Raw genomic sequence first — 26,267 nt, 5'->3', positions numbered from 1 at the left:
ACCTAACCCTAACCCTTAACCTAACCCTAAACCTAAACCTAACCCTTACCTTTATGTGAATCGGCTTGCTTTAATTTTATTTTAATTTCAATTTAATTTATTTTTAATTTTTTTCATCGCGCTGCTGATGACGTCAGGTACGCGCTTTCGTCGAGCGCACTTTTGTCTACCGCGGTTTTGACGGGTCACGGGTTCCCATCACCTCAACTAGATCATGGAAGTTATTGAGATCTGATTTCCTCAATATTCTGTCCGTTTGATGGATGGACTTGGCGGCCGAAAATGATGGATGTTCTTTGTAGCTTGAAATCGTGTTTTTTTGGTTTCCCTGCTTTGACAATAAACAATGGATATGCGCGTTGGGAATTGTTCAGCAAGCCATGCTTTCAAAGGCCGCTGTCAGAAGGAGAACAGAGATGGATTCTGACACTTCCAGGACGAAGTGATAATGATGGCCCACATCTTTTCCATGGCTTTCAGCTATCTTGTAAAATGCAGACGTCTTATTTACTTGCAGAGAGGGTGTTATTTTTATCGACTCATTAAAACAAGGCAGTACGGTTTTCATTATGCTGGTCACAACCAGGCTTCGAACTAACAGAGAACATGCATAAAATAATTTGGATTGTCGCACTTGAGTTGAATTAGAGCAGGAGTGTCAAACTCGATTTCATTGAGGGCTACACCAGGGTTGTGGTTGACTTTGGGTGGACATGGCCAGCTTGATGTCACAAATTGTAAAATCAATTTTTTTCCCCACTGAAAATTGTTCCGCGCATGCGCAGAACCAAAAAACAAGATGGCGGCCGTGTAGGACAACCGGTTCGGGGGCATGGCAGGCATGGGTCTCCGCTGGTTCCAGCGACCCAGGCTGCCAAGTTACTACCAGTTCAGTCTAACCGGTAGGAACCCACCTCTGTGCCTGTGGCCCGAGCGCTCTGCCAGTGAAAACGGCTCCCGCGCTCTGTTTTCACTGGCAAAGGGTTGCAGGAGGCCGTCCCAGCCAGAAATGGAGCACGCGGCCCTCCCGCGCTCCATTTTCGCTGGCAGAGGCACCACGGGCTGGTCCTTCGCTGTTTTCAAGGCGGCCCCACGGGCCAGATCTAAGCACCCCGCATAGAGCACTGTAACTTGAATAATGCCATCTCGTCCTAACACTTGTATTCTTATTCTTTCTTTCTTTTTTTTTCACGTAGTCTGAACACCCCTCCCGGAACAAAAATTAAGCTGCTGGGAATCGTGGAAGTGAAAAATGGCTTTCTCCTTCTGGATGACAGCAACACGGTGGTTCTTGGAGGGGAAGTGGAGCACCTGATAGAAAAATGGGAGTTGCAAAGGGTGAGGTAACATGGTGCATTTCCCCACCTTAAGCCAAAAATGTTAAAACTCCAGCTGGCGTGTTGGACACATTTAAGGATGATGTATTTTCGCTTCGTTTTACTGCAGCAACGCCAATATTTTATCTAGATTAGATCTAGATACGTTAAGAGCCAAGGTGGCGCAGTGGTTAAATGCAGCACTGCAGGCTACTGCTAGATCAGCAGGTCAGCGGTTCAAATCTCACCGGCTCAGGGTTGACTCAGCCTTCCATCCTTCCGAGGTGGGTAAAATGAGGACCCAGATTGTTGGGGGCAATATGCTGACTCTCTGTAAACCGCTTAGAGAGGCCTGAAAGGCCTATGAAGCGGTATATAAGTCTACTGCTATTGCTATGTACATATATTCTTTTCCAGGGAAAAGAAGAACTAGGGGTGACACAATAGCAGCATTCTAGTATTTGAGGGGCTGCCCCAAAGAAGAGGGGGATCAACTTATTTTCCAAAGCACCTGAAGGCAAGACAAGAAGCCATGGAGGGAAACGTATCAAGAAGATGAAGCAATCTGAAATTAAGGAGAAGCGTCCTAACAGTGATAACAATTACCGTATTTTTGGAGTATAAGATGCACCTCCCCCCCCTTAAAAGTGGATGAAAATTTAGGTGCGTCTTATCGACCGAATACGGGCGTTTTTGGCCTCCCAAACCCTCCACAAATCACATTTTTGCCTTCCCCGGCCCCCATAAGCGCTCTGCAGTGCTTTTCACAGCCCGTTTTTTTTGCCAAAAACAGGCTCATTTTTGGGCTCCCAAGCCCTCTGCGAGACACGTTTTCGCCCTCCCCAGCCCCTAGAAGCACTCTGCAGGCCAAAAATGCATTTTGGGCAAAAACAGGCTGTGTGGAGCTCTGCAGAGTGCTTCTTGGGGCCCGGGAGTTGAAAAATGTGATACGTGGAGGGCTTGGGACCCGCTTTTGGCAAAAATGGTCCATACGGAGCACTATAGAGCGCTTCTGGGGGCCTGGGAGGGCAAAAATCGGACGCGTGGAAGCCAAAAGCGATTTTTTTCTTGTTTTCCTCCTGTAAATTTAGTTGTGTCTTCTAGTATGGTGCATCTTATAGTCCGAAAAGTATGTTAAGCAGAAGAATGGCTTGTCTTAAAAACTAGAGGTTTTTAAGAAGAGACTGAATACCACTTGTCTCAAATTGTATAGGGTTTCCTGCTTGAGCAGGGGGGTTGGACTAGAAGACCTCTGAGGCCCCATCCCAGTTTGTTCTGATTGATTGCTTGATTAATTGATCGATCTTCCCCTGAAAACATTCCCACGAAAAAGGCAGTATTTCAATCTGGATAATTTAGGATCAGGTCAATTTTATTGATATTCAGAAGCATCAGATAAAAATGCAGAGAAAATGGAGTAACGTTCATATCATTCTTCTTTTTCTAAGCAACAGTTGCTTGTTTCCTCTGAATTATTTCTTGGACATGCCTGATGGTATTTTAGAGGACTTTGCAGCCGGATCCTTTAATTTGTATAAATCCTACTTCCTAAGGATTTTCCAAGGGGGAAAAAATATGCAGCTACATTACCAGATGAATGCTATTCTCTATCATCATTCTATCTATCTATCATTCAATCTATTATTCCATCTGTCTGCCCATACATCCATCTCTCTATCACTTATCTACCCATCCATCAATCCATCCATCCATCCAACCAATTATCTATCATCTATCTATCTATCTATCTATCTATCTATCTATCTATCTATCTATCTATCTATCTATCTATCATCTATCTATCTATCATCTATCTATCATCTATTTTACTTATTTTCTTAGAGATTAGGGCAGTCAGCCATGCCATTAAACGTCATTGTGAACAGCCATTTTTTTTCCTTAGGTGTCTGTGTATGTGTGTGTGTATCTGTACACTTGTGTGTGTTTTCAGTGATTTTGAGCTTTCCCCTCTTTTTAATGAACAGATTCTGGGTAGAATCTTCCGAACATTTATAGCATTCAAGCAGCAAGAGCCTTTAGGGCAACAGCATTAAATGATGTCAGTAATTTACACACTACTCTCTGTTAACGAAAACTGCTTAATTTTTCAGAGTTTATCAAAGCACAACAGAAGCAACATAGGAACAGAAGGAGGACCTCCCCCCTTTCTCCCTTTTGGACAGGTATTATATGCTTTCAGGCCTTGGACATCTTTGCCTTCTTCACACTGTTGTCTTGTGTTTGAAATATCTCTTCGCAATTGTCTTTTGTGAAAAATGACTTCTCTATCATTTCAACAGTTTGTTTTTTTTAAATCTGCAGTGTTAAATCATTGGAATATTATTATTTTTTTGGGGGTGGGGGGAGCAGACGTTTAAAAGCATGCAATAAATACGCTGAAGCAAGGACAGGAGAATATTTGTAGCCGTAGGTTTACCTCTTACCAAAGTCTGCTTTTGTGCCGCCAGCGATGCGTATCTCAGCTTCAAGTGGACAGCAAGGAATTAGACCGCCGGAAAACCCTGCAGGTGACTAATGTGGCAAAGCCGATGGGCGACAACGACGAATTTGAAAAACAGCGGACGGCTGCTATTGCGGAAGTTGCGAAAAGCAAGGAGGTGAGAAACGAATGCGTCTGTCCTTTTGTTTTGAGACAATACGGGTAGTCCCCGACGTAACAACGGTTCATTTAATGATCATTCGAAGTCCGACTCCAGGACATTGCAACTGTCGAAAATTCATGCCAGTTGCTGGACTAGAAAAACCTCCTATTCTGAGGTTTTCCCACAGCACGAAGCCAAGTCCTCATCCCAATAAACCCCTTTTATTTAATTGACAGTGAATTCCTCTCCAGCAAAGTCCCAGACAACAGTCTTTCAAGGTAGTTCACAGTTACCGACCTTTATCAGGCTTGGAGAGTGGCCACGCTGAGATCTTTCAGACGCCGCAATACTTGGCAAGAATGCAGGAATGAACTAATTGTCTCCTGCAAACTCCACTCCCCTTTTGCTCCTCTTTTATTCTCTCTGGGAGGGGCCATTCACCATCCACCTGTGGCCTTACTCCCGAGTCGACCTCTGTTCTTTAGCTGTTCCCTTCGTCTGGCAACTCTGTGCATGTGCATACTGGGAACAGGCTCCAGCTGTTTGTCTGCCTCACTGATGTCTGACTACAAAGGCAGCTGATAACTGGCATACGGCCCTGGCCTCGTCTCTGCCTCCGACACAGAGCCCTCATCAGAGCCTTCCCCAGACTCCAGGAATGGCCCTTCTTCCTCCCCAACTTCTTCAGTGTCTGAATCTGGTGCCAACTTTGCTGGCTGCTGGTGGGCCACAACAGTCCCTTCCAACTTTGTTATTCTGTTATACCAATCAATCAATCAATCAATCAATCAGTCAATTTTCTTTTTTAGCGATGAACCTAAAACGGGCCACACAGGTTATGGATTCTAATTGTAGCATAGTTAGAGCATGTATCATCGACGGACTGGATTTTATTATAGATTTTAGCTGTTGTTTATTATGTTATACTAGAATTTTTAATTGTATATTTACTGAGCATTTTTATTTGTTCTGCTGTCTGACCTAAGACTGTAATAATAGATTGATTGGTTGATTGTTATGTCAGGAATTGTTTCCATTTTTAATAATCAGTTTAATGAACCAAACAGGTAGTCCACGACTTACAGTATTCACTTAGTGACCATTCAGAGTTACAACCGCATTGGAAAAGGAGACTTAGGTCTTAGTTTTTCACAGTTACGGCCTTTCCATTATGCCCATGGTCACATGATCATAATTGGGACACTTGGGAACTGGTTCCTATTTATGACCGTTGCCGTGTCTCGAGGTCACGTGATCTCCTTTTGCAACCTTCCGGCAATCAACGGCAATGGCAAAGCCAGATTCACTTAACGACCAGGTTACCAACTTAGCAACTGCAGTGATTCACTTAACAACTGTGGCAAGAAAAATCGTAAAATGGGGTAAAACTCACTTAACGATTGCTTCACTTTAGCAACTAAATTCTGGGCTCAATTGTAAGTCGAGGCCTCTTCCTGTATGCAAAATTCAGTTTCATCAGTGCCTCTAATAAAAAAGTGCCCAGGTCACTAAATAAACTGGTTGTAAGTTAAGGACTACCTACACCAGCTGTCCTTTCAACTCTTGCCAATCAGGTGTTTGGTGGTCCTGTTTCCCAACCCAAAATGTTAAACGTTGATAGTCCTCGACTTAAAACCATTTATTTCGGAGATAACCACCCTTTGAAGTTTCAATGGCATTGAGAAAACTGGCTTTATGACCGTTTTCATGCTTAACGACCATTGCAGCATTCCCTTAGGCACGATTCCCTTAACCCCTGTGTTAACTGTGGTGGTTCGCTTAACAACCGTGGCAGGAAAAGTTGTAAAACTGGGGAAAAGTCAACTCAACACCCACTGCCTCGCTTAGCAGTGGAAATTTGGGGCTTACGATTCTGGTCGTAAGTCGAGGAATGCTTGTGACCAGCTTGTGCTTCTCAAGTCACTTTAGAAGTACATAGCGGTGGCCTTGCTAAAGCAAAGGTTCTCTTTCTAAAAGACCAAGACTTTTGGAGGCGGTGGAAGTAACACCAGAAGCAACCTCAGTTTGAATGCAGGAGGGAATCGAAGCAGAGACGTATTCCAGAAAGAGAAGATGAAGCCTGAAGGAAAAAATGAAGGTGTCTATCGTGAATTGGTAAGATACACATCTCTAAAAAAATAATATAATAATAGAATTAGAGTAGAAGTAAATTAGAGTGGAGTGGAGTAGAGTAATTGGAATGAAGAATAGAATTTAAATATAGAGTGGAGTATTGGAATGAAGAGTAGAGTAGATTAGAGTAGTTGAAATGAAAAACAGAGTAGAATAGAACAGAATAGAATAGAAAAGAATAATGGAATGAAGAATAGAATGGAGGAGAATAGAATAGAATAATGGAATGAAGAATAGAATGGACTATAGAATAGAAAATAATGGAATGAAGAATAAAATATAGAATAGAATAGAAAAGAATAATGGAATGAAGAATAGAATGGAGAAGAATAGAATAGAACAATTGAATGAAGAATAGAATGGACTATAGAATAGAAAATAATGGAATGAAGAATAAAATGGAGAATAGAATAGAATAATGAAATGAAGAATAGAATGGACTATAGAATAGAATAGAATAGAGGAGGTCTTCTAGTCCAAACCGCCCTACTCAGGGAGGACACCCTATAAATCATAACCACATAGTATGAAACTGTCATAGTGTTCAATCAGTTATTATTACTGAGTGTATAGAAGAGCCACAGAGATGATTAGGGTACTTGTTGTGGCCCAACAGCGGCCGGCTGAGCTGTTGGTGGAATCTGACGGCGATGAACACTATGGGACTGCCCTCAAGGCTGAGGAAGACTTTGGGGGGTGTTCGGAGTCAGAGCAGGGACTAGAGAGGCCTGTTGGCCACCAGATGGCATCTGAGTCAGGGAGCAGTGAGGAAGAACAGAGGGAGGCTCTCCCTGACGTAGGTAAGTGTAGGGCTGCGAGGAGGAGGGAGCAGCTTTGGAAAAAGGCTCACAGAAGGAAATAGGAACAGGTGGCTACTGATTGGCCCCTCCCGGAGAGCTTATAGGTGGGGCGACAGGAGGGGAATTTTATAGGAAACAACAGTTTACTAATCCAGACGTAGAGAATTTCGTGAGTTCAAGCCTTGTTTTCATAGAGATAATTTTCTGGGCTCCTAGCCAAGGGGTTGCTTATCTCCCTCCTTAGTTGTGGCAGACAGCCAAGTCTGCATCAGTATATATTAGAGGCTTGGGACAGAACAGAACTGGAGGTTGAAACACGAAGAACAGTTACAGAATTGGGCATTGCTAGTTCAGTGAAAGGAAGGACGAGGGCTGACAATCTTTCAATATCTGAGGGGCTGCCACAAAGAACAGAGGGGGGGGGGGTGTTTTCAATCTATTCTCCATAGCACCAGAGGGTAGAAAAAGAAGCAATGGGTGGAAACTAATCAAGGAGAGAAGCAACTTAGAACTAAGGAGAAATTTCCTGACAGTGAGAACAATTAATTAAACAAAGGAACCACTTGCCTCCAGAAGTTGTGAGTGCTCCAACACTGGAAGTTTTTAAAAAAGAGATTGGGCAGCTATTTATTTGAATTGGTAAGGGGTTTTCTGCTTGATCTGGAGGGGGTTGCTCTAGAAGGGCCCAGCAGAGTTGATACCACCTGAAAACAACAACTGAATGAATAACTACTGGTTACCTCCTACCGCTGCACCATAGAGAGTATTTTAACTTACTGTACCTGTGTATAATTTGCCAATTACACAGTGGCAGATAGGACAGTGCGCCAGAGGGTCAACGTCATTGCCCAGAGGATCACTGGTTGTTACCCTCTCCCCTCTTTGGAACAGCTTTATAACTCCCGCTGCCTTAAGTTCAAAACATTCTTAAAGATCCATCTCATCCTGGGCTTTGCTACGCGATTTAGATTCGCTAGAGAGCAGGAACCAGGGGTGAAATGCTACTGGTTTTGGGCTGGTTTGCCTGAACCAATAGTTTAAAAAATGCTTAAAAAAATTAAAAAATAGTTCCGGCAACCAGCTGTGCGACAATCAGATGTGTCGTGTGATTTTTGGAAGTGATTTTTTTTTTACTTTTAAAATAATTTTTAAACTACCGGTTAACCGGCCCGAACCAGTAGCATTTCACCCCTGGTTCTAGCCTAAAACTCCCCCCCCCCTGCCCCTTACAACAGAGTCTTTTACAGAAAGCAAATATTGAGTAATATTCAGGAAAAAATGAATCAATCGCATAAAACAACAGTTCAATATTTTTTTTCTTTATTTGCTTTTTTAAAAGCAGGGGTCTTGTTTTGTTTCATCTTCAAATTGACTTTATTTTTGCTCATTTCTCTCGCAGGTGGATGAAAAGGCTCTCAAACACATAACAGAAATGGGCTTTAGCAAGGAAGCCGCCCGGCAGGCACTCATGGATAATAGCAACAACCTTGAAGCGGCATTAAATTTCCTCCTCAACAGCAATAAACAAGCCACCGCTCAAGGACCAGCCGCTAGAGGTATAATTTCATTTATCTATCAGACAGAAAAGGATTTTTGTAGCATCTGTTTTTCTTTTTTTGGGGGGGGAGTACAAATTTATTTCCTTACGGTACAGATTTATTTACTCCTCAACTTACTACACAGTTCACTCAGTGACCGTTTGGACTTACAGCGGCACTGCCACACATGCGTGGGGGGGGGAGGCGTATGCACGGGGAGGGGGGGGCGCTTGCATTGCACATTGGGGATTCGTGCATGTGCCCCGTTTTGGGCCAGGAAGGCCTCTTGCACCAACCTGGAAGCCAAAAATGGGCAGTGGGCAGGGCAAATGTGCAAGGGACGGTTGCGCATGCGTGGGGGGGGGGGGGCGGGGCGCTCACATTTCATTTTGGGGCTTCGTGCACATGCTTTGGGTCCTCGGCACTAAAAAGGTTAGCCATCCCTGGCATAGGCCTTCACTGTATTTCTAAAGGAAATGTAAAATATAATGATTTTAAATGCTTTACAACATAGACTCGGTTTCTTTCCCCTGTCTAACTAGGCTGTGTGGCTTATCTTTAGGAAAAGGAAAGGGGAGAGGCCGAATAAGACCTGAAGATGAGGAAGAACTTGGAAACGCCAGGCCATCTGCTCCAAGCACTTTGTTTGACTTTCTCGAGTCCAAAATGGGTACTCTCGCAGTAGAAGGTAGGTGGGAAGATCAGGAGTCGCCTGGCTTTGTCCTTCGTGAAAATCTGCTTGTACAGAATTACACGTGGGTTGTCTCTCGAGAAAAATTAAAGGTCATTAAACAACACGGCTGTTCTGACCCAGCTCCCTAAATATGACAAACCCTCTGAAGTGAACTCAAAGATTCCTTCATTAGGAGCGCCAGCAGCCCCAGCAAAAAGTTTATCGCTCAACGCAGGCTAACAAGTCTGTCCATCCATCCGTCCGAAGGATAGCAATAGCAATAGCAGTTAGACTTATATACCACTTCATAGGGCTTTCAGCCCTCTCTAAGCGGTTTACAGAGTCAGCATATCGCCCCCAACAACAATCCGGGTCCTCATTTCACCCACTTCGGAAGGATGGAAGGCTGAGTCAACCTTGAGCCGGTGAGATTAGAACCGCTGAACTGCAGATAACAGTCAGCTGAAGTGGCCTGCAGTACTGCACCCTAACCACTGCGCCACCTCGACAGATGAATAACTGTCTGCCACAATGGTGGGATATGACCAGTACGCCCCCGGTATGGGTGTACCGGTGCCTGTTAGGAGCACCAGGTACCGTTCCAGTACTGTGCTCCGGTGGGCCCATCCCCCCTCCTTACCCGTATTTGGGCCGATCGGGGCTTTCACGCATGCACATGGAGCGTACGGTGCCTGCGCTCCGCTCCGCTGAGCAGCTGGAGCATCGCGGGTGGTAAGTACGCATGCACTCGTGCGTGTGGACGTCGACCCCGTTGCAGCATACTGCTTGCAACGGGATCCGGAACCCACCACTGGTCTGCCACCTCTATTCATCTCTGCCCCCTGCCCTTTATCTCCAGAGCTAGGGTGGGGCTTTGCTAGCAAAGCTTTGCTAGCGGCTCTTCCTTCCCAAGGATCAGCCCATAGATTTCCACTGCTCTCCTCTCCTCTGCCTTCTATGCATCCACACGTCAGGGACTGGACCCAGCTGTTCCTCCGCTTCCTCACCAGCCACCTCCAGACCTGGGGGCTGTTGACTTTCCATCTGAGGGCTGGCGGATGGCCGAGGTTCTGCCCCCGCCCCCCCCCCCCTCTGCCAGCTCCATTCTATCTCCCCCCTCGGAGCTCTCAGGTTGCCTTGATGCTGGGCCCTGAGTCCCATGTTGCCGCCACCTCTGATTCGGCCGCTGGAGGGGCCAGTGGCCAACAGGCCATAACAACGGCTTTGTATTTAGAGCAAACATTTAATCACACAACAGAGCAGCCCAATGGCCTAGAGGTGGAGATCTCACCTGACAATCAGGAGGCTGTGAGTTTGGTCCTAGGTAGTGACAGATACATTTCTCTCCCGGCACAATGAGTTATTGTCTGCTGCGAACTCCACCTATGTGTCAGGAAGGGCATCCGTCCAGTAAAGGCTGGAGTTCCATTCAGTCAGCCCCGACTCCCTGACTTAAACTCTGCCAGCAATTTTTGAAGCGTTAGAAAACTTATGCAGCCCCTAGGAGGCTGTCACAAAAATGCCTTCTAAATGGGCATTGCATCATGGGTTAATTCTGCTAGAAGGTGATAAACAGTTTATTTTTAGAACAAGAATATATCTCTCCCCCCCCCCCCCCAATTATTTCTTTCCCAATGATCCATTAGCTAAAAATTCTCCGAAGGCTAAAAATTTTGTTAGACAGTTGTAACGAAACGAAATTTGACATTTTAAAGTAAGGCATCTTTATTTCTTTTATTTTTTATTTTTATTTTTTTTAAAAAAAAACATTTTTTTCTGTATAGCCCAGACAGTCCATTGGCCATTAGGGTAAAAAGTGGAAGAAAATGGCAAGACGGGAAAGCTTTTTGTCTTCAGCGAGATGGTTTCAAGTTGACAAGCCTTCTTTCCCTCTAAAACTGTCATTCAGTCATTTTATTCATTTCCTCCCCTGTGAATTTGTGACCTTGAAATAATCATGCCAAATCAATTTTTCTCCCTTTAAAGGAAGCCTTAGAAATTCACTAGGAGGGATACATTAGCCTGGGACGATTAACAAAATTGAAATTTATTTAATGGATGGCGGCTTTCACAATCCAACATTATTGTCAGTCAAATTATCTGACGTGAGGGAGTGTAAGAATTGCACCAACAATAATTGCAACAAATGCTTTTTTTATCTCTTCATTTGGTCCCACTATTGGCATCTTCTGTTAACTTCTGCTAAATCTCCTTCTTGAATAAAAATTAAGATAATTGCTACCTTGATCAAATTTATTTAATGGATGGCGGCTTTCACAATCCAAAATTATTGTCAGTCAAATTACCTGACGTGAGGGAGTGTCAGAATTGCACCAACAATAATTGCAACCAAATGCTTTTTTCTCTTTTAATTTGGTCCCACTATTGGCGTCTTCTGTTAACTTCTGCTAAATCTCCTTTTTGAATAAAAATTAAGGTAATTGCTACCGTGATCATTTGGCCACACATACACACAAAAGTCTGATGGGAAGATTTGAGATGTCCAGCTCTCCCCACCCCCTTCCCAAATGAAAAAGTAATCCTTTTGGTTTTCCATGCGACTGGAGAAGAGATTTATGACTCCTCCCACTTTTTTGGGATAGCACTAGCGCGGTCTGTTCTGACCCCCCTCGTCCCACACCAACATACACTCCGAGCCAAAGATAAGTTACGGCATTTAATTAACAGACAGACAGGTCCTTGGCAGCAAACCGGCACAGATAAGCCTTGGCAGCAATCCAGCACAGATAAGCCTTGGCAGTAATCCAGCCTGCCAAGCTCACAATAATGTTCTCCGACATTAGTTCCTGCGTTGACTTCTGCAAAAGGGCGTGTGCACAAGCAGTCTTTTTATAGTCTGGAGAGGAGCCTAATGACCACCAGCTGAGTGCAATTACCTCCTGTAACTGCGCAACTGTTCCTGACGCCTATTAGCTCTTTGGTGTCGGGCATCCAGGAACCACTCACTGCTGGCGTCCGGCTCACTCTCCCTTGTCTCCTCCCCACTGGTCCAAGGCTCAGGCGCCTCCTGGTGGCCAACCAGCCACTCTGCGCCCTGCTCGGAGTCGGAACCCTGTCCAGGGTCCTCCACATCCTCCAGAGCCGACTCATAGGGCCCCTCGCTGTCGGAGTCTGGTGGCAGCTCCAACAGCTCCTGCTGGACCACAACAATATCTAATTATTTAATCTATGTCTCATTTTTATCTCAAATTTAGTTTGCTTGACTAGATGCCTATGGAGATTCTCAGTCATTTAAGTCACTGTTGTCCCAGAGGTGCTTTTTTCAAGAGGCCACTGGACTTTCTGCTTTTTCTTTGAAGACATTTCACTTCTCATCCAAGTAGCTTCTTCATGCCAGGAGTATGAATGGGTTTCCATAGATAAATTACAGACTATATCTGTGATGGCAGACCTCTGACATGCGTGCCACAGGTGGCATTCAGAGCCTTCTGCGGGCACGCCAGCCATCGCCCCAGCCCAGCTCCCTAGCACATGCATTTGGGGTTTCGTGCATGCTTTGGGCACTTGGCACCAAAAAGGTGAACCGTTCCTGGGCTCTAAGAACCATTTGTGCTTTAGCTTGAGAGACTCATCCTCAACTGCCTGTGCTTGTCAATAATGAAACGACACAGGGCAGAAAACGTGCTGTAGCCAAGAAGTCTCCGTGCCTATTTGCACCACTCGGGTGACTCTGAGGACACAGATGAACCTCCAAGTGGCCTCAATGACTCTCTAAAAGAATGCAAATGACCAGCTGTCTGCAAGGAGTATAAATCCTTCCATTCCCCACCATCCAGTCAGAACTAAAGAAGCTTCTGAAACGTCTTCAAAGAAAAACAAGGAAGTCCAGTTGCCTTTTGGGAAAAAAAGCACCTTTGGAACAACTTACTTAACTAGACTTTGGCCTTGGTGCCTGAAAGGAGATATTTGAAAGAGGGCGGCTACTTTGTCCTCTGTTTATTAATCTAGAAAATGTATGTGCCACCCACATCTTTAATGGTTCAGGACAAATTGGAAGAGATCCGGACCCTACCCACTCTCATGGCCTTCCGAAAAGCTATCAAAACCTGGCTATTCCAGCAGGCCTGGGACTGTGGACCTCTTGATTGAGGTCCAGCCCCGCTTAGACTGGGTGCATGTTGTGTTTTTTTTAATCTGCTGTGTTTTATTTGCTTTTAATCTTCCTTAACTTTTATTTCTGTAAGCCGCCCGGAGTCCTCCGGGATTGGGCGGCCTATAAATTTAATAAATAGAAATAGAAATAGAAAAGTATAATCAAAGCATGTCGGATATAAAACTCTAATCTAAATAGTGCTTTCATGAAGCCAGAATAAATACAGTTTATATATGTTTTGATTGCCTCAATCAAATTGTAATGAAGGTCAGGAGTTTAGATCTAGTGGCGTATCTTCCACAATATGTTCCTCCATCCATGAAGAAAACCAAATTGAAGTCAGGCATGATAATAGGGTGGTTTGATATATAGAATAATAAAGTTGGAAGAAACCTCGGAGGTCTTCTAGGCCAACCCCCTCCTCAAGCAGGAGATCCTGTACCTGTGATAGTGAACCTGTGGCATGCATGGCACATGTGCCACAGGTAGGATCCAGAGCCCTCTCTGTGGCCATGCGAGCTGTCACCGCACCTCAGCACCACTGCACATGCGCGGGTGCCTCCCATGGGGTGGTGGTGCATGCAGGAGATGTGTGGGCATGTTCGAGCGGAGGGGGTGGTCACGGGAATGTTCGAGGGGGCAGGGGGGAATGGGGCGGATGTGCCGCCCCCTCCCCTCATGGCCTGTTTTTGCTCCCAGGAGGCTGTAGGGAGACCTACTAGGCCCAAAACGGCATTCAGTGACAAAACGTTTAGCCATCAGTGCCCTATACCAGGGGTTGGCAAACTTAAACACTCAAAGAGCCATTTGGACCAGTTTCCCGACAGAAAAAACACCGGGAGCCACAAAGGTTCTAACCGGAAGCCCCCTTTTCAATTCTGGAGCTGACCGGAAGTTCAGTTCCCCCACCATAGAGTCTCCTCCTAGAGCAGTGTCCTTTTTCCTCTACCTGTCATAACCGAAAGCCCTATCAATTGTGGAGACAACTGGAAAACCCATAGAGTCTTTCCAGGCTCACTGTGCTTCTCCCCGCTCCCCCCCAGAAGTTCCTCTCAAAATTGTGGTGCTGACTGGTGACGGAGCTGCAGCAGAGGGAAGAAAGAGCCACATGCGGCTCCAGAGGCGCAGTTTGCTGACCCCTGTCCTATACCATTTGGCCCCCCTGCTATTGAACCATGGCAATAGCAATATAGCAATAGCAGTAGACTTATATACCGCTTCATAGGGCTTTCAGCCCTCTCTAAGCGGTTTACAGAGAGCATATTGCCCCCAACAATCTGGGTCCTCATTTTACCCACCTCGGAAGGATGGAAGGCTGAGTCAACCCTGAGCCGGTGAGATTTGAACTGCTGAACTGCTGATCTAGCAGTAGCCTGCAGTGCTGCATTTAACCACTGCGCCACCTTGGCTCATAGCATGGCAGTATTTTGAAAGCTTGCCCTCTTGTTTGTGAAATAAATGTCAAAAATCAGTTGTGTCAGAAGTTGTGTCTTCTTTTGCAGAACCAAAGGCACGGGTGGCATTGCAGCATCACGGACACCAGAGAGTGCCCAACGCTGAGCAGAACGGCGTAAAAATACAAAACCATCCAAGATACGTTTCTCGAAACGAACCCCGGCAGCCGAGGAACGAGAAGCCGCCGCGCTTTCAAAGAGATAGTCAAAACGCAAGGCACAACACGGACGGAAGCGGAATGCCAAGAAGCCGGCCTTCCGAAAGGCAGAATTCCCTGGGCCCCGATCAGTGGACCGAAGAGAAAAACAAGTGCGATAGACTTTACCCTCGGAAGGATTTTGGATACCCTACAGCCGGTCATTCAGGGGACCTTCCATTCAAGAGGAGGGAGACCCCCGTGCAGAACAGGCCGGGGAAAATCGGGTCGCTCGTGGAAATGAAAGAGAACTCTACCAGCCACGATCCAACCGACAACAACCACAAGAAACAAGGAAGTCAGATCCATCACCCCAACAATTTCTGCGATAGGAAAACGTTGATCCTAGCGAATGATTCTTTTGCCGGCTTAAAAAACGAGCAGCCATTCGGTTTGCCCGTAGACTACCCGAATCCGGTTAGAACTGATCCCTTTTGTTCCATACCAAACGGCGATTTGGAACATTTCCCCAAAGGGAGGCGGGTCGGACCGATTAAAATGCCTCCCCAAAATATGGCCATGCCCTTTGATGTCAAAATGTACTATGACTCCGGTCCCAAAAAGCGATCTGGGCCCATCAAGCCGGAAAAAATGTTGGAGCCGCCTGTTTCGGGAGAGTACGAGAAAAGTTGGCAACCGGGGGACGAGTGTTTTGCTCTTTATTGGGAAGACAACAAGGTACGCTTTTGTTCCGAGTTAGTGCTAATGTCGTCGTTGCTTTTTTTTTTAGTAAGGTTATAAAGTTAAACCGGGGGAAAATATGGAGATGTCAGAAGCTTGCAAAAGGAGATCACATGACACTGGGACACTGCAACCATCGCGAGTACATGCCAGTTGCCAAGCGTTTGAATTTTTGATCAAGTGACCATGGAGATGGTGCAAAGGTTGTAAAGTGAAAATTTGGTCACTAAGCAGAGGGTTGTAAGTCAGAGGACTATCTGTACAGGACAGGGTGGATTTGATCTAAATCGAGTCGATTTAAATCATAATTTGTAAAGAGCAACTGTCAATCTCTCTCCTGCAGCGGCTCCTCTGTCCTGCTGTTGATTCACAAAGACTCCCAATATTACTTCGTGCTATATAACTAAGCTCTGTTTCATGCTGAATAAACTACATTATTAATGTATCTTAAATAGAAAACTATCTTTAGATAGATTTTTTTTCACTCCAAAAGCATTTTTAAAAAAAATTAAAATCCGATTTAAATTTTTAAAAATCCAATTAAAATTTTAAAAAAATTGTTTGTTTTTTTAAACAATCATCAATTTTTATCCACCCTGGTACAAAATATTTTTTTAAAAGACAGCCTGGTCTATTCACAGGCTAAATTCTGAAATATACCAGTGTCCCTAAAGGCTCTTCAGGTGCCGATCAAGTGATCTGCCATCCACAGACATTCGACTAAAGTCACAGATATATATATATATTTATATATATATATATATTTATATATATATATATTTATATATATATAAAGCTTGTGTATCAGGGGTGTCAAACTGGATTTCTTGTGGGCCAGATCAGCATTGTAGTTTTCCTCCATGGGCTGACTTGAGGAGGAGGGAGGGGGTACAGACACCTCCTGCAGCACCCTGCCAGCCAAAACGGGGCGTGGGAGGCCACGCAAGTCCCCCATTTTTGACTTATATGGCCTCCTGCACTACCCTGCTGGCCAAAACAGGGTGCGGGGGTGGGCTTATGCAGTCCCCTGTGCCCTGTTTTGGCCAGCAGAGTTCTGCAGGAGGCCATCTAGGCCAAAAATGGAGCATGGGGGGGACTGTATCCCCCCCTCCAAATGCCCCATTTTGGATGCCAGAGGCACTGCTATTTCCAGGCTGGACTCTTGAGCCAGATTTAAGCACCCTGTGGGCCGGATCCGGCCCGTGGGCCTTGAGTTTGACACACCTGTTGTACATCCTGTTTTTTGTAAGGTTGTCAAGTTGAATCGGGAAAAAGGGACATTAGCTTTGTAGTAAAAACTGTCCTATCCTTTTCTGCCCTATAAAAACAAATCAGTTCTTCTAAGATAGCATATGCAGAAATATTTTTCTGAGCCCCAGAGTTCATATTGGTAGCTGCAGACAATCATTCTTAAAAGCAGTTGAGTTCCGGGGATGACAAATAGATTAGTGATAGACTCCTGAAAGATAGTCAGCCTCTAAAAAGTGATTCGCTTCTCAAGGCTTTATGGCCCCCCCGGCGTTCTTAAGAGATCGCGATAAAACCTTAAGCAAGATAGATACTTTGGGCAATCTTTCTTTTTAAAGCAAACAGTGATTCCTGGAACAGATTCCAGGACTTGTAAGGAAGTGATTCGGTACTAAAACAGATCAGAAATTGGGATTCTTCTAGGTCTCAGTGACAGCTGCAATAAGAAAGGACCCGTAAGCTTATTAAAGATCTTCGTTCAGTCATGCTGGACCTACGGTTTTTATTTATTTATTTTTTTGATGAAGGGTAGGTTTAAGCTTAAAAAACAGGGCAAAGAATTATGGTGCTGAAGCATATGCAACAAAGCTTTATAACAAAGTTATCTAAGAAAATGCAACAAAGATGATTAGGGGGCTGGAGGCTAAAACATGAAAAACGGTTGCAGAAATCGGGTAAGCCTAATATGGTGAAGAGAAGGATTAGGGGTGACAGGATAGTAGTCTTCCAATATTTGAGCGGTTGCCAGAAAGAATAGGGCAGCGATGGCCAACTTTTTTGTCATCATCTGCCGAAATGCAACGATAATGCAATGCGCGTGTGCCCCCACCACCACGTGCCCCCCATGCGCACACCCCACTCCCATGCATGTGCCCCATCCCCCACGCATGTGTGCATGACCCCCGCACATGCACACGGCCCCCTGCCCCCGCACATGCACGCACATTTCCCACATGCGCCCTGCCCCCCGTGCATGCGCAGCAGAGACCTGAAAACCAGCTGGCTCAACGTCCGTGCGCGGTTGAACTAATATGGAGTGATAGCTCACGTGCCTGCAGGGAGGGCCGTAGGTTCCCTGTTCTGACCCCCTCCTCCATCCAGTAGCGAATGCCGAGACAAGCTTAACTGGAATGTACTTTAATAGCAAGAAACCAAAACCTCGGTGGCTGAAAGCCAAGCACAACAAACAGATAAGGACCTTGGCAGCAACTCAGACTAGCCTTGGCAGCAATCCAGCCTGCCAAGCTAGTTACAGAAGTTCTCCAACTTTTAGTCAATGCCTTGACTTCTGCAAGAGGGACTGCACAAGCAGTCTTTTTATAGTCTAGAGAGGAGCCTAATGACCACCAGCTGAGTGCAATTACCTCCTGTACTTGCGCAACTGTTCCTGATGCCTAGTAGCTCTTTGGTGTTGAGCATCCAGGAACAACTCACTACTGGCTTTCGGCTCACTCTCCCTTGTCTCCTCCCCACTGGTCCAAGGCTCAGGTGCCTCCTGGTGACCAACCAGCCTCTCTGCACCCTGCTTGGAGTCGGAACCCTGTCCAGGGTCCTCCACATCCTCCAGAGCCGACTCAGAGGGCCCCTCGCTGTCGGAGTCTGGTGGCAGCTCCAACGGCTCCTGCTGGGCCACAACAGTTCCCCATCATGGGAATGGGTGTGTGTGTGTGTGTGTCAACCTATTGTCCAAAGTATCAGGACTAGAAGCAATGGAGGGAAACAAATCAAGGAGAGAACCAATCTATAACTAAGGAAACATTTCGTGACAATTAATTAATTAATCAATCAGTGGAACATTTGCATCCAGGAGTTATGGGTGCGCCAACACTGGAGATTTTTTAAGAAGAGATTGGATAGCCATTTGTCTGAAATGGGATAGGGCCGTGATGGTGAACACATGGCATGCGTGCCGGAAGTGACACGCAGAGCCATCTCTCCAGGTACGCCAGCCATCGCCTGTTGTTCTTCCAGGTTCCTGCGTGAACATGCACGGCGCCCAACTAGTCTTTGTGCATGCATGCACGCCAGAAGCCAGAAGACCAGGTGACTGGGGAAACCGGGAGCTTAGCTTCTCGGTGCACCTATACATGCCAGGGAACTGCTCTTCCGGTTTCCAGTGCTCCCGCCCATGCGCTCCCATTTCGGCACTTGTTGCCAAAAAGGTTCACCAGCCTTGGCATAGGGTCCCCTGCTTGAACAGGGGGCTCGGCTAGAGGATCTCCAAGGTCACTTCCCACCCTTTGTTACATCATATTTCCATTTTCAATAATCAGTTTAACGAACCAAGCCTATGCATGGTTACAAAGAGTTTTGCATTGTTTACAAAAAGAGAATTGTCTCCTTATCTCATACTTCATTAAGCCAAATACATTGATTCCTATATAGACTGTAATTAGATATATATTATTTATTCCAAGTACTCATTTCCCTTCCTGAATCAAGCAGGTCATTTTGGTACGGCATTGCAGGGGAAGAAGGCCTCACAATTTCTCCGTTGAGTTTTCTACATGCTTATTATTGTTTTTCTCAGGAAAGTGAGATACCTCAGGGTTCCCCCCCCCCCCCCCCAGTAGTCCCAAAAACTGAAGAAGCTTCTTGGATGAGAAGGGAAACGCCTTCAAAGAAAAAAAAAACCTAGAAAGTGCAGTTGTCCTTTGAAAAAGCATCTTTGGGACAACCATGACTGAGAATCTCCATATCGTTAGAAACACCACTGAAAAAAAGGGACTCATAACCATTTTTTCCCTACTTAATGACTGTTTGCAGTGACCGTCCCAGGATGAGACATTTCTTAAGTGAGTTTTGCCACATTTTACGACCCTTCTTACCTCTGTTGTTAAGTGAACCATTGCAGTTATTAAATAAACGACATGGTTAAGTAAACCTGGTTTCTCCCGCCGATTTCGCCTGTCAGAAGGTTGCAAAAGGGGATCACATGACCCCCTCCAGACACTGCAACCGTCATAAATACGAGTCAGTTGACAAGTGTCTGAACGTTGGTCTCATGGCCACGGGGATGCTGTGACGGTCATAAGGGTAAAAAATGGCTCATACGTCATTTTCTTCGGTGCCGTCGTAACATCAAACGGTCACTAGGTGAATGTTGTAAGCCGAGGGCTACCTGCATTGGCTCGGTTTGTTACACTGATAATTGAAAATGGAAAATCATTCCTGATATAACAGAAAAATTGGAAAGTTGGAAAAGGAAGTCTTGGAGATCTTCTAGTCCAGCAACTGGTATGAGTTTATGATGCTTGCAATGTCCTGGAGTCATCCCAACAGTGCTTTTTTCAAGAGGCAGCTGAACTTTTTGGTTTTCCTCTGAAGAGGTTTTGCTTCTTGTCCAAGAAGCTTCTTCAGCTCTGACTGGATGTGGATTTGCTCTCATTGCAGACAGCTGGTCATTTGCATTCCTTTAGAGAGTCATTGAGGCCACTTGGAGGTCTCTCTGTGTCCTCAGGGTCACCTGAGTGGCGCAAATGGGTATGGAACCTTCTTGGAACTGTTGAAAGGACTGTGTTGTAGACGAGATAGATGATGATGTATCCCTCCCACTCTGTTGAGAGAGGGCCGTTCAATTTTGATACACTGTATTTTTCAGTGTATAAGACACATCTTTTTCCCTCAAAAAAGAGGGTGGAAATCTGGGTGCATCTTATACACTGAATACAGCATTTTTGGCCTCCTGAAACCCTGCCCCCTTTGCAAAAATAGCCATGCATAGCCATTAGGAGGCTTCCAGAGCGCTCCTGGGGGCTGGGGTGGGCAAAAATGAGTGAAAAACGGGTCGTTGTTTGCTCGTTTTTTTCTCCCCCAGCCTCCAGGAGCACTCTATAAGCTGCCTAAAGGCTATGCATGTCTTTTCTTTTTTCTTTTTTTCCCAAAAAACGGGCCCGTTTTCATGAAGGTCTGCAGAGTGCAAAAACTTTTTTTAAAAAAATTGCCTCTTCAAAATCTTGGTGCGTCTTATGCTCCGGTGTGTCTTATACTCCAAAAAATATGGTAGATGACCTGAAGACACAGATGAACGTCCAAGTGTCCTCAGTGACTCACTAAAAGAATGTAAATGACCAGCTATCTGCTAGGAGTATAAATCCTTCCATCCAGTCAAAGCTGAAGAAGCTTCTTAAGAAGAGAGCCGAGGTGGCGTAGTGAAGGTCCCTTTTGCGACCTTCTGACAATCAAATCAGTGGCTGAAGCCAGATTCACTTAACAACCGTGTTACTAAGTTAACAACTTCAGCGATTCACTTAACAACGGTGCCCAGAAAGTTCGTGCAATGGGGCAAAAATTCGCTCGACCAGCGTCTTTTGTTAAGCAACAAAAATGTTCGGATTCGTTGTACTCGTAAGTCGACGGTGACCCGTATTATCACTGCGGGAATGCACAGATTGTGATTTAGTTGTTGAAATATGCAATCGCTTGTTTTGTAAAATGACATTTTTTAAAACTTTTTTTTTTCTTTTCTCCCTTCGTCCCCCCCCCCCCACACACACACCCCACCCCAGTTTTATCGGGCAGAAATCGAAGCTCTCCATTCTTCTGGGACAACTGCTGTTGTTAAATTTTGTGACTATGGAAACTATGAAGAAGTGTTATTATGCAACATCAGGCCTGTTCAAGCTGACACCTGGGTACGTGATAATACATTGTATACAAAGAGATAAAAGTACAATATTTCTTATGAACCTGGAAGCCATAAACAGATGACTGATTGCAGAGGGTTTTTCCAATAAGAAACCCGAAGACAAGAATTCTAAAACTGGTTAAGGTGTTGTTTTTTTTGTTGTTTCGTTTTTACTGCATCTCCATCTATAACTATGCCTTAAGAAGCATGTAGCCTTAACTTTCACCTGATAACGTTTGTAAATTGAGCAATATATTCTTGGCTTTTCAAGCAAGTAACGATTGACAATGAAGAAGAAGAATTGATTTTGTTTTGAAATGCATTCTGCCAGGCTGTAGATTCTAATTGATGGTTTCCCATGTGTTTTGCTTTAGTTTAGAAAGCAGATGAGTTCACAAAATTTAAAACCCCAGAGTTTAAATGTCTTTCCCTCCCTTAAATGTCCCCATTGTATGTATGCCTGAGCTTATCATTGTTTCTCTAATTGTATTGTGTTCCTTGGACAAATATTAAAGATATTTGAGGGGTGGTCTAGCCAGAAAGCTTTGTCGAACATCCAACATCTCAACACAATGAGTTTTTAGAAAAGTGCCAAATAATAGCATTAGAAACAGGGATTATAGCGAACAGAAGGAAGGTTGCTGCAGAAAGACTTTTCTCATTCACTCGATCTTTTTTCCCTCCTCCCTCCCATTTGTAGTGGGGTTATAGTGTGGCAAGAACAAGAAATTATGTTCTTCTTGAAACGTATTTGCGTTGAGCCGTTTTTGTTTAGTTCCATTTCTGAGATTTCTATCCTCCCCCCCAATTATTTGCCATTATTATTCATATTAACGGATACACGGAAGACGGAGCATACCAAGTTAGCATCTGTAATTTTTTTTTTAAGTTTGAAAATGCCTGCGTTGTTTCCCACATTTTTTGACTCTTTAAAATGTTTGCTTGTGTGTTTACCTCAGAGGCCCAAGTTTTGTTTTTTTTAGATAATACTTTGGCATTTCCTTGAGATTCTGCATCTCTCGGTGCCAGTTTTCATCGAATGACGAGAAAAGATTAGGGCAGGGCAAGGATAGATACTAAATATCTAGTAGGTTTTGCGAAGAAAAGAAGCGAATTACCCACCTACCGTATTTTTGGAGTATAAGACGCACCTTTTTCACCCCCAAAAGAGGGCTAAAATCTGGGTTCATCTTATATACTGAATACAGCATTTTTGGCCTCCTGAAACCTTGCCCTCTTTGCAAAAAATGGCCGTGCATAGCCTTTAGGAGGCTTCCAGAGTGCTCACGGGATGGGGAGGGCAAAAATGAGCAAAAAATGGGCCGTTGTTTGCTCGTTTTTGCCCCCCTCCCAGCCTCCAGGAGAACTCTACAAGTCTCCTAACAAAAATGGGCCCATTTTCGCGAGGTCTGCAGAATGCAAAAATGGCTTTTTTTTTAATTTGCCCCTTCAAAATCTTGGTGCATCTTATACTCTGAAAAATATGGTAGTTGAAAGCATCATCCGTTCCCCTGCAGAAATTTCAGGGTTATCCAGGGTTGAATGTTTTATAATCATCATCACGGCCATTGCTTCATCCCATGGCGGTAAATTATACACAATACAAGTAAACTAACTACATGCAGTCAGGCTTGAAATAAACAGACTTAAGATGGAAGGTTCTCATTGGATTTCATGGGTTTAGGTAGGACAATGAGGTTTTTAGTTCCTGTACATCTCCAGAATGTTTTTATTGTGGTCTATCCAATGAAATATTTTCTTTCCCTGAAATTGAACTTCATTTTTGGAAAGGCACCTGATTTCTTTTGATCCTCTTAAATTCAGTAATTTTTTGTTAGCAAACCAGCAAAAAAAAAGTTTTCTGGAATGATCATTCAACAGTCTTCCCCATGACTTCTCGCATCGTGGTGGATAAATAGCATTCATTTAATAACATCAAAGTACATGGTGCAGAAGGCAGGAATGAATTTTAAGCAGGGCAATACATTTTAGTTTGATTAAACCTAAATGAACAGCTACACGAAGTCTGTATTTTTTCTTTCTTTCATAGAGCAATAAATATGGAGTGTTGAATTAGCTTTTCCTTTGTAGGCATTAGGGAGTTTTCATTAGAAAATGTGGACAAGAAAGCAGCTTGCATTTCCATTTGTTGAAGGATTGTTTAACCTTTTACACTTGACTAGAGAATGAATATATATATATATATATATATATATATATATATATATATATATATATATATATATATATATATATATATATTCATTCATTCCACTGTTATGCTAAATGTGGCAGTGATCACAGAATAAAGTTATATGTTTGCGACATATCAGCCCAGGCTTAAAGGTCGTCACTGTAATAAACTTCTTTTTCCTCTTGCAATATTTAAAATAAATATCAAAAAGCATGCATTGTTCAGACGAAATTAAGTCTGTGCTGTAGAAATATAAAATAAACACAAATAACTTAAACCCAAAGTGTTCTATGTTATTTTCTCAGATTTAGAAATGTCAACCCACGAATACATATTGATCAGGAGCACATTTTATTCCAAGTATACCTTGGCCGCCTTGACTTTGCAGTAGTTTGACTTTATTTTACAAAGATAGATCTTCAGCTGCTGGTTACAGACTATTGTGGCTTCCCCTGTTCCTGAAAGATATTGAGATAATCCGGAGAGAAACTTGTTTTAAAAAACATATGCCATTTTCCAGTTGGCTGGGCAATTTTAGCTTCCTTTCAGGGAACACTTGTCAAATTGACATCCTTCATAAGGGTCTTGTGTGTACAGGTAAATCTTGACTTATGAAAGTTCATTCAGTGACTTCAAAGTTACAACGGTCCTGAGAAAAGTGAGCTACGACCGCCTTCACACTTAACGACCACTGCAGCATCCCCAGAATCACGCGATCAAAATTCAAACAGGCTTGGCAACTGGCAGGTACTTACGACGGTTGCCATGTCCCCGGGTCACAGGGATCCCTTTTTGCAATCTTCTGACAAGCCAAGTCAACGGGGAAAGCCAGATTCACTTAACAACCGTGTTCCTGACCACAACTGCAGCGATTCCCTTAACAACAGTGGCAAGAAAAGTCATAAAATTGGGCAAAATTCATGTAGCAAATGTATCACGTTAATTTTGCCCCCAATTGTTGTCATACGTCAAGGACTGAGTGTATTGTAGAAATTACTTTGATGTATTCTAGAGGCATGAGTGGTGCGGTGGCCTAGAGGTGGAGCTCTCGCCTCACTATCAGGAGGCTGTGAGTTCGATCCTAGGTAGAGGCAGATATTTCTCTGGGTGCACTGAGAATATCCCTGCCGAACAAAACTCCGCATTGGCAACAGGAAGGGCAGTAAACACTCAGCTCCATTCAGTTGCACAGACTCTACCCCTCGAGGGATTATGGGGTCATTAAAAGGAGATTCTAGAGGCATTTTCCAACTTCATCATATCGCTGCCTCTCTCTACATTGAATTTCACCTCGAAGGGACACTTCTAAAGCTTAAAGATGGTTAGAGGCTGATCTACGTATTGAGTGTTGAGTTGTTTCATAAAATCCAATGCTAAGTATTTCTCCTGTACTTCTCGCCAGGGCCACTTCCAAAACACTTAATTTTACAGTAACGTAACATTTCCAGGAAGATAAAGGTGAATTGATTTCATTCCTAGGAAGAAGGTCACCCACTGTGATCTGCCACGGATGTGAGTTCTGTCTCAGGGTACAACATTATTCCAGAATTACTAGACTCATCTGTACAATACTACAGTGACATGATGAGTTTTGCTTCCCGGGAGATTGTATGTGATAACATTCTAGCTTCAGTGGAAGAAAGAATAACCGAAAACAATTTATATGCAATTGCTGTATGGTGATTACCAGCTTTTTCACTGGAATATCTTTCTCTCAAACCAAATAAACAGTAAGAAATGTAGAATCCTGAAACCGGCTTCTTGAAGTTTCTGTGCAATTCTAAGGCAGCGTTTGGAAGTTCCACGGATCACAATAACTTTATAGCTCAACACGAGCAAACAGAAAATGTTATTTCATTTAAATTTGAGTTAAGTAAATCCTGTCTACTTTTTCCTTGTGATTTATGATTTCACTTCCCACGAGCCGTGAGAGCTGTCAGATTTCATTACAAGGGAAGAAAGTTTTGGGAGGGGGGAAAGGAAAACTGAAATAAAATTAGGTTTTAAAAAGACCATGCTAAATGACAAAAGGATATTTAGACAATCAAGCCCAACATCTCTATATTTGCTAAACCAGGCAGTTTATTCCCCCATTTACGACCTTTGGCCTACAGTTGTTAAGTGAATCAGTACAGCTGTTAGTAACATGGTTGCTGAGTGTTGTGGCCCGCCAGCGTAACTGGCAGCAGATTCGGACAGTGAGGAGGTTGGGGAGGAACATGGGCCAGTCCTGGAGTCTGGGGAAGGCTCCGATGAGGGCTCTGCGTCGGAGGCAGAGAGGGGGCCAGGGCCCTATGCCAGTTATCAGCTGCCTTCAGAGTCAGACATCAGTGAGGCAGACAAACAGCTGGAGCCTGTTCCCAGTGTGCACATGCGCAGAGTTGCCAGAGGAAGGGAACAGCTAAAGAACAGGGGCCGACTTGGGAGTAATGCCACAGGTGGACGGTGAATGGCCCCTCCCAGAGAAAATAAGAGCGAAAGGGGAGTGGAGTTTGCAGGAGACAATTAGTTCGCTTAATTGGTTTGTGACTCTCCAAGACTCCTGGCCAAGTTTTGCAATAGCAATAGCAGTAGACTTATATACCGCTTCATAGGGCTTTCAGCCCTCTCTAAGCGGTTTACAGAGAGTCAGCATATTGCCCCCAACAATCTGGGTCCTCATTTTACCCACCTCGGAAGGATGGAAGGC

General features: G+C 44.3%; 1 protein-coding gene across 3 annotated transcripts in view; it reads left to right on the top strand.

Annotated features, from left to right (window-relative positions):
* Positions 1 to 26,267, top strand: part of TDRD3 (tudor domain containing 3) — a 66,592-nt gene that overhangs the window by 22,709 nt on the left and 17,616 nt on the right. For all 3 annotated transcript variants that reach the window (XM_032226375.1, XM_032226377.1, XM_032226376.1), the window contains 8 exons: positions 1,197 to 1,338; positions 3,428 to 3,499; positions 3,785 to 3,934; positions 5,897 to 6,034; positions 8,252 to 8,408; positions 8,953 to 9,078; positions 14,680 to 15,506; positions 21,266 to 21,391. In XM_032226375.1, coding sequence (XP_032082266.1) covers positions 1,197 to 1,338; positions 3,428 to 3,499; positions 3,785 to 3,934; positions 5,897 to 6,034; positions 8,252 to 8,408; positions 8,953 to 9,078; positions 14,680 to 15,506; positions 21,266 to 21,391 — 1,738 coding nt within the window. The remainder of the gene's footprint in view (positions 1 to 1,196; positions 1,339 to 3,427; positions 3,500 to 3,784; positions 3,935 to 5,896; positions 6,035 to 8,251; positions 8,409 to 8,952; positions 9,079 to 14,679; positions 15,507 to 21,265; positions 21,392 to 26,267) is intronic.

This window comes from Thamnophis elegans, chromosome 11 (genome assembly GCF_009769535.1).
Source record: "Thamnophis elegans isolate rThaEle1 chromosome 11, rThaEle1.pri, whole genome shotgun sequence".
In the NCBI taxonomy this organism is placed as follows: domain Eukaryota; kingdom Metazoa; phylum Chordata; class Lepidosauria; order Squamata; family Colubridae; genus Thamnophis; species Thamnophis elegans.
This window is presented reverse-complemented; position numbering and strand designations above follow the sequence as displayed.